We start from the raw sequence: 8,688 nt of genomic DNA, 5'->3' as shown, positions 1-8,688 counted from the left end.
CCTCTGTAGCGCTGTTTGTCCGTTGAGGGCTACGGTAGAAACATGATGACAAAATACAGCAACCTCCACAGCAGGGGGTGCCTGCAGTTATGTAGATGTAAATGTCTCATTCTCAGGTAATAAAAACATAATGGTTCATTGTGTAAGGTCTTCACCCACCACTGAAAACATAGTTATGGATCTTATATTGCATTTCTGTCAATAGATCCTCAGAAATATTACACACTAGACCTTAGACAGTTTCTCTGCTGCTGCTCTGGGGACGACACCTCTACTCACATCAAACTCCCTCCATGGTGGAAGTCTTTCCACTTCCTGTCTGGCCAGAAGCAAAGCGGCAGCCGTCGGAGCCGTCCGATGCGGACTGAACCGGCAGGGAGATCTCTGAAGACCTGAAAGTGACAAAGTCACCATCAGTTTCCTGCTCTGCTGGAAAAATATTCATGTGATGTGGATTTTAAAGACGGCTGGGATTTCTTCATGCTGACTGAAGCTTCTTATATCCATGTGGATATTGTTGGGCTCCTGCTGCGAGGCCTGGGGGCCAAACAGCCGCTCTAAACTAAAGTTAGATCTCTGCTGCCTGTCCGCAGTTTTGCCTGTGTGAGATTGAAAAGCAGAAAAGGGCAGAATTTGTTGTGGTGGCAGCCCGGCTGACGGTGAGTGTCCTGGTTTTTTCTCCTTTTTATCAGTTATTCTTCCTTTTCCTTGGTTTTCTGTTCCCTGCCTGCCTCCCTGTGTTTTTTCTCCCCTGTGTGCTCTCTCTCTCTCTCTCTCTCTCTCTCTCTCTCTCTCTCTCTCTCTCTCCCATCCTCGCTTGATCGTCGTTGCTCCATACCCGGTGCCACCTCTGTGTTCAGGCTTTCGTGTTTCTTGTTTTTTCACATTTTCCCTGTGCCTTGTCGCCGCCATCCCTAACCCTGTCTCTCTGTCTGTTTCCCACCCAGGTACACTCACCCTCGTCCTCCGTTCAGTCAGCTGGGCTCGTCCACCGGCCCTCTCCTCCTCGGACTTCCCTCACGGCGTCCTCCCTGTTCCCCCGCCTCTCCTCGCTTCCTCGGCCCCGTGTTCCCCGGCTCCCTGGCCCCCTGTCTCCTTGGTTCCCCGTGCCTGTGCTTTCCCGACATCCACCTCTTCCTCCACTCCAGTCCCTCTACCCCTTTCTCCCTCAATAAACCTCCTTCCCTCTGAACATTGCATTTGGGTCCTCTCTGTCCCCACACCACACAATCCCATAACAGAATTGACTTTTGTCCTTTTAGATCTGCTGACACAACTCAAAGCTAAATGTTGCTTCTTTGGTTTGTGATGACGGGGCACTGCCCGCCACTTTGACACAGCAACATGTTTGTGTCTTTGGTGACATCCAGTTCATTTACACATTACGCTTTCTGTTTTCTATATTGCAATTGGCTGATTAGACAGGAAATCCATCCCAAACTCTGGATGATACTTGCTGCTGTGGCCTTCCTTAACTTCAGAGATCTGCTCTGCTGACTGGATTCTCACCTCCTCTGTTTGGCTCGGTGTTTTCCTCTTGAGGTCACCGGTTTGGAGCCGGATGTGCTCTGAGGCCTCCATCCACCAGGGAGCGCACTCTGCACAACACCCTGATGTTGCCATGCATGAAAGCGCTGATAGCTAAACAGACAGATTAGAAAGAAAAGTCCCAACATTCAGTGGAACAGTGGATTAGAATGAATGGGAAGTGAGCATTAAAGCCTTCAGTGTGAAAGCAGCCTTAGAGAGCAGCTCATGCTATATGTTTTCAAAATAAGGTGTCAACATAACATATATACAGTAATAACAGAAATAAGATGAGCTGGATTATATTCACTGGAAGTAGAAAACATGTTCCAAGTGTCCATTAAAAGGAAAAAATTACTTTATTCTTTGATTTTGGGCTTCTGGAAAAACACGAAATAATTCAATGTGGAGATTGAATTTACTGATCAGTGATCAGCAGCAGGCTGAGAAGAAATGCTGATTTAGAAAATAACTGCCAATTATCAGCTGCTGCTCATCAAGATGTTCAATATTTGATTCAAATCAATCTTCCTTTAGGTTTTAGATCGCAGCCAGAAATACAGTTGTTGTTAAATGAAGTGATTTAGCATCATCTTTCCAAAATGTTCCCATATTTATTTCAATATTAAACTTAGTCAGCTTAAAGAGCTGCTTACATGGATATATTCTGTTAAAGCTATGAAAATTCACTTCTGCTGCTGTCGCAAGAGGAAATGTTGAAGATTTTCTCCTGATTGGACAAAACAACACAATAATCCAACTTTATTGGCCGTTGTAGTGGAAACGTCTCTCTGACTGTTTCTCTAGACGTTATTAAGAAGCATCAACGTGTCTTCAAGCTTCTGTTCAGAGAAGGTTTCACCATCAATACTGACCTCAATCAACCAATCAATCAGCTTTAAAAGCTCCTGATCAATATTCTATGGATGGAAACCAAAGGTCGTCTCTAGCAGCGTCAAGAGAAAGCCAGCTGCACCCTGAGAGCAGATTTCAAATAAAGGGATTCAATGAAGAATCAATCTTGTTATTAGAATTGTATTGATGAGTGCTGTTAGCCACGCTGATACCAACAGTGATGTGTTCAACACAAACATTCATCTGGATGGAAGTGGACTCCCACAGAAACTAGCATGATCACTGCCCTCCATTGGTCACTGTCAGTAACTGCAGCACTGACAATAATCCTGATGTTTACACTGACATTATTCCACATTCACTGCATTATTTTAGCACTAATGTTCGTCAGGCTGATGAGCACGCTCTATATGTGAACACAGAGATTATTAAAGTGCTACAAACACTGAGCTTCTTTCTAAACTGACTGAGAAATAATCACAGTGTTTACTGCCCTCCAGTGGTCCAATAATCAGGACTTTAACAGAGAAACATTCAAAACACTAGAATAAAAATATAGAGCTTCTATAGCATCAGTGCGATGTTGCTACGACTTGTTCATATGAGCGAAGCTGCTGGAACAAAACTGCTTTGATCCGGCTTTGTTCTCCACCTCAGGACTATAAACCTCCGTCCAGAAGAAGAGGCTGAAATTCACTGTGCAAAGGGCGGCAGCCGTCATTTCAAAGCCAGCTGATGATCCGTGGAACTGTCTGGTGTACAGGGACGCCGGGGACTCACCAACCAGCCCACTAGACCATTAAACTATTTGATTTAGAGAGTCTTTAAAGACAGCTTTCCAAACCCTGACACCAAAGAAGAAGATCCCATGATAGAATAAGGTGCTGCTGCTTTAGTCAGAGTGGAAATAGGACAGTTTCCTCAAAGGAAACAAATGCTGGAGTCCCTTTTTGTTTGCTTCAGAGTTCAGTTTGGATCAATAACTGTCCCCAGATATTTGGGAGCTGCCACACATTTCCCTATCTGAGCCTTCATGGATGTGACTGCATGTGTGTGGCCAGGACTTCAATCAATGATCTTTGCTTTTACATGTTGAACTGAAGACAGGACTTTAAAATCCTCCTATTCTCACACCTGCTCGGACACATGTTTGTGTAGAGGATCAATAATATGGGCCAGAGCTCCCGTCCTTGAGGGGAGCCGGTGGAGGAGCAAACTCGGTCAGACTAAATTCATTTCCTCTCACTCTTTTTGTCTTGTTAGTTTAAAAGTCAAGAATCCAGCCCCACAGAGTGGCTAACTGCTAGCTAGACATTTCTAACATTTTACCCAGAGGTCAGTTGTTCTGGTTTGAACTACGTCAATAATATCATAAAAGACTTCTTTCAGTATTGTTTCATTGAAAGAGCAGCAGCCAGGAGTTTAAAATACTGTCGTCATGACTCAAAGTCCCCCGAACTTTAGTTTTTATTGTGTTGAAACATTTCTTTTAATAAAAAAAAAAAAAAAAGACAGTTTTCCCCCAAAATGAGTCCCAGGTTACATTTTATGTCCCAACACAGGTTTTCTTCCTGTTTCAAAGCTGTCTCCAAACAGCCAGGAATCAGCTCTGAATGAGTTGAGACTGAAAATGTGTCACATATTTTTACAGTAACTTTCAGTAAAAGTACACACTGAAAAGCATTTCTTTATAGACAACGGCGTCCACAAACATTTGGCCATATACTGTATCTTCCAGCTGAATGGTGTCAGTAGTCCTGAGCTGAGAAAGACAACAAACACACTCACAGTAACATTCTGCTTTTATTGGAACAAGAGCCAGAATTCAAATCAACACATGACAGAAGGTCCAAGTCAACGGCATTTCCACCATTTAATGATCAGAGCTTCCATCTTTAAAGGACTGGAAGTGGAAGAAGTTTACATGGAAATGAGGAATCTGTTCAATCACTTTGAATCACTTTGTACAAAGTTCATTGATGGATTTATTACAAGAAGCTGAAAGATTTCTGTGATCCTGTACAGACTCAGCTGATCTGTTCTCTACCAGGAGGAGACTCTCCCTCCTGCACAGAACACAGAGACACTGAGGAAACAAGCGAGGATACAAAGAAATAATTATCGGGTCCTAACCAGAACCCAAAGCCAGGATAAAGAGGTTCGGTGAATGTGGTGTTGAAGGTGTGGAGGTGGATCAGTGTGTCAGAGGAGACTCTGTAGAAGGACAGAGTGCCTGCAGGACAGTCCACATACACTGCTACTCTACCAGAGGAGAAGGAGGAGGAGGAGAGGAGGTGAGAAATAAAGGTGGAGATGGAGAAGGAGGAGGAGATGGATGTTTTTTGGTTATTATGCCAGGCACAGTAAACATCACCAATATAGCAGCTCAGACTCCAGGACTTATTCCCTCCAAATAAACAGTCTTTACTGTCTCCTCTCCTTCCGATTCCTCTGTAACTCACTGATATATCAGCAGGTCCTGTCCACTCGACCTCCCAGTAACAGCGACCAGTCAGACCATCTCTACACAGAAGCTGAGGCCAGTAGTCAAACCTTTCTGGATGATCAGGATATGACTGAACCTCTCTCACACGTGTCGCCTTCCTGTTGTTGTCAGACAGTGTGATCCCTCTGTGTACTGTGTTTGTGTCGATTGTGAGTTCACAGGAATCTGATGAGAGAACGAGACACAATCCAGCTGCAGTTATTGATCTATCATCTGTTCATTGATTGGCACTTTGAATGAGTGATGTCACAGTCTGAAGATGGTTGAATGTTTTCATGAATCAAATGAAAAACACACTTACACTTCCTCAGACCTGGTCTCAACCATCGGACTCCAGCAGGCTCCACCCTGAAAGGAGGAGGGGGGTCAGAGCAGCATCAAACATGGACATTACATTCCTCTCACACACGTATTCACAATACACAGTGGTTTGCTTTGCTGTTTACCCTTTTCCCTCTCCTCTTGCACTGTGTGTGAGGAGTGAGATTAGTTACTATTGGTACGTGGACACTGTTTGACTCTGCTGCTATTGAAAATAAATGCAAAGTTAAAAAAACGTATATATATATATATATATATATAAAACTTAGACAAACTCAAATACATGCAAAATAGGTTTGTCTCATTTGTCCACAGCAGTGCTACAATTCAGCTTTGGTTTTTAGTCACCCCACATGACATGGAACTACTGAAATCTTTTTTTCTATAAAATATTAATATATGCAATTGTTTCTTCTTCAAATATTTTTGTAAAATGAAATAACCACACATTAGCAATCAAAATAGTAGTATCCCTGGACTACACAAGACTGAATTCATGACACTGTCTGAAGTGGTGTGTATGCGCTTGTGGGAATATACGATCTCATACTGAGTACACACACACACACACACACACACACACACACACACACACACCCACCCACCACTTCATATAGTCAGTGTAGTGAGGGAACAAGGTATAGTAGACAATAAACATTAATGCACAGAACAGATAGCATAGTTATAGTACAATGTCGTGTGGTCGTTATTGCCCCTACCATTATCACAGTAAAGTCATATTTCAATATTTTTGGCACCTCTGATTTATCCCTGAATAAGCAATGCCTCTGTGATTTGGGTATTGTCATATGTAATCATTTTCCAATGTGCTGTATAACTTTCTCAAAATGGGTTAACTAACATACATCTCCAGAGTGCATGTAAAAATGTTCCTGTCTCTGTCTGGCATTTACAGCATAAGTCACTGGACAGTATGCCGATCCTACTGGATATAGTTTAGAAGGAGTAAAGTTAAACCTTTGTATTAACTTGTATTGAATGAACTTCCCTCTAACGTCCTTCATATACTTCCCCGTATTCGATAGGATATTCAACCAAACGCCTTCAGTTATTTCACAGTTTAGGTCTTTCTGACAGATGGTTCTGAGATTTTTACAAATATCTCATTGTAGTCCGTTAAAGGTCTTTTAGAATCTAGCTGCCCTGCGTGTTATGCAGGTGCTTCTAAGAATTCCACCACTGCGTTTACAAACTGACCCTTAGTAATGCAGTTTCTGATTTGTAAAAATCCCAAGCGCCAGCAACATCAAGAAGAAGGAACACGAGAAGCTTGAGAAATACCAAGGGCTGAAAGAGGAGCTAGAAAAGATGTGGAAAGTAAGAGCAACAGTGGTGCCAGTGGTAATCAGTTGATTCCAGGTAAGAGGACAAAAAAGTTTTTTTCAGACTGATAGACAGTTCCTTTATTATGCAGAGATCTGTCTGAAATGCATCATTTATTACCAATATGCAATTATCATGTTTGTTCCAGGAGATGTTCTCCTGGGAGACCTCCTGCACAAAGATCTTCTTTTTATATGACATGTGTGACTCTTCATACAACATTCAAACCCACCATTAGCCAAAAAGACCTCCTCTATTAGACTGACTGTCTGTGGCTGCAGCAGGCTTCTTCATACCTGAGAGTGCCCAGTCTCCATTCTGGATCCTCCAGTCCAGCAGACAGCAGCATCACTCCTGAGTCCCCTGGATGATTGTAGCTCAGGTCCAGCTCTCTCAGATGGGAGGGGTTGGAGCTCAGAGCTGAGGCCAGAGAAACACAGCCTTCCTCTGTGATCAGACAGCCTGACAGCCTGCAAACACAGAAACCAACACATGGCCAATCATCTGAGGGTCCAGTTGTGATGGTCTGGAGGAAATTGTTATCAAATAAATAAATAATACAATAACTGACTCAGGGAGATAACAGTAACAATGTCACTGTTGAATGTTGAGTCTACAATAAAGAGTCCACAGCCATGCCAGCAGCTCTCTGAGACTGTACTAGTTAAATGGTAACACCAGAGTGCTCACAATGACAATGCTAATCTCTTTAAATTTAGCATTAATGTAAAAACATTAAGAATAAATACATGTACTTTCAAAATAGTGCTGCGTGCATTCATAAAATAAATATTAGACTTAAATAATAATAAGAAAACTTAAGATTTTGAATGGTCGACAATTGAAAGGGTTAATAAATATTGACCTTAGGGTTTCCAGTGTACAGTGTGGACTACCCAGTCCAGCAGACAGCAGCTTCACTCCTGAATCCTGCAGGTTGTTGTTACTCAGGTCCAGCTCTCTCAGACTAGAGTACTGGGAGGTGAGAACTGAGGATAGAGCTTCACAGCTTCTCTCTGACAGGTTACAGCCACTCAGTCTGGAGAGACAACAAGAAGGAAACAAGTAATAACACATTGATTTTTTTCTCTTGTTTAAATTTAGCAGAGTATGTATAGATGAATAAATCCCATTTACAGCGCTTTCTTGGAGGCTTTGACCACGGGCAGCAGCCTCAGAAGAACCTCCTCTGAAGCAGAGTATTTCTTCAGGTCAAACACATCCAGATCTTTTTCTGATGACAGTAAGATGAAGCCCAGAACTGACCACTGAGCAGGAGAGAGTTTATCGCTGGAGAGTCTTCCTGAATGCAGGGACTGTTGGATCTGATCCACTAGAGAACGATCATTCAGTTCATTCAGACAGTGGAACAGAGTGATGCTTTTCTCTGCAGATGGAGTCTTTTCAATCTTCTGCTTAATGTATTTGACTGTCACCTGATTGGTTTTTGACCCACCTCCTGTCTGTGTCTGCAGGCCTCGTAGGAGATTCTGATTGGTCTGCAGTGAAAGTCCCAGGAGGAAACGGAGGAACAAGTCCAGGTGTCCATTTGGACTCTGTAAGGTCTTGTCCACAGCACTCTGGTAGAGATGTTTTGATTTGCCTCTGAACACTTTGGACCACCAGGTTGTTTGTTTTTCTGTAAGCAGATCGACACCAGAGTTGATGAAGGTCAGATGGACATGAAGAGCAGCCAGAAACTCCTGAACACTCAGATGGACGAAGCAGAACACCTTGTCCTGGTACAGCCCTCTCTCCTCTTTAAAGATCTGTGTGAACACTCCTGAGTACACTGAGGCTGCTCTGATATCGATGCCACACTCTGTCAGGTCTGATTCATAGAAGATCAGGTTGCCTTTCTGCAGCTGCTCAAAAGCCAGTTTTCCCAGAGACTCAATCATCTTCCTGCTCTCTGGACTCCAGTGTGGATCTGTCTCAGAGCCTCCATCATACTTGACGTTCTTCACTTTTGTCTGAACCACCAGGAAGTGGATGTACATCTCAGTCAGGGTCTTGGGCAGCTCTCCTCCCTCTCTGGTCTTCAACACCTCCTCCAGAACTGTAGCAGTGATCCAGCAGAAGACTGGGATGTGGCACATGATGTGGAGGCTTCGTGATGTCTTGATGTGGGAGAT

The 8,688-nt window shown here is 43.2% G+C and overlaps 1 protein-coding gene across 1 annotated transcript; it reads right to left on the bottom strand.

Moving 5' to 3' along the window:
- Positions 1 to 4,229: 4,229 nt before the first annotated feature.
- On the bottom strand, positions 4,230 to 8,682 carry LOC123971650 (NACHT, LRR and PYD domains-containing protein 5-like). The gene is made up of 5 exons (XM_046050616.1): positions 7,691 to 8,682; positions 7,419 to 7,592; positions 6,850 to 7,023; positions 5,190 to 5,236; positions 4,230 to 5,053 (listed from the first exon to the last, which is right to left on the bottom strand). Exons 1-5 carry the CDS (start codon positions 8,650 to 8,652, stop codon positions 4,410 to 4,412), a joined length of 2,001 nt encoding a protein of 666 aa, XP_045906572.1. The 5' UTR covers positions 8,653 to 8,682; the 3' UTR covers positions 4,230 to 4,409.
- Positions 8,683 to 8,688: the final 6 nt, after the last annotated feature.

This window comes from Micropterus dolomieu, linkage group LG01, assembly GCF_021292245.1.
Source record: "Micropterus dolomieu isolate WLL.071019.BEF.003 ecotype Adirondacks linkage group LG01, ASM2129224v1, whole genome shotgun sequence".
Taxonomy (NCBI): Eukaryota; Metazoa; Chordata; class Actinopteri; order Centrarchiformes; family Centrarchidae; genus Micropterus; species Micropterus dolomieu.
Note: the sequence above shows the minus strand (reverse complement) of the source record. Positions and strands in the feature narration are given on the sequence as shown.

Bases quoted from the DNA above. Each gene is read 5' to 3' on its own strand.
- LOC123971650 (XM_046050616.1), bottom strand. From the start codon at position 8,652: ATGTGCCACATCCCAGTCTTCTGCTGGATCACTGCTACAGTTCTGGAG. The intron at 7,593-7,690 runs GTAAATGGGATT...TTGTCTCTCCAG, and splicing joins AAAGCCTCCAAGAAAGCGCT to ACTGAGTGGCTGTAACCTGT. The intron at 7,024-7,418 runs GTCAATATTTAT...CTGTGTTTGCAG, and splicing joins TGTACACTGGAAACCCTAAG to GCTGTCAGGCTGTCTGATCA.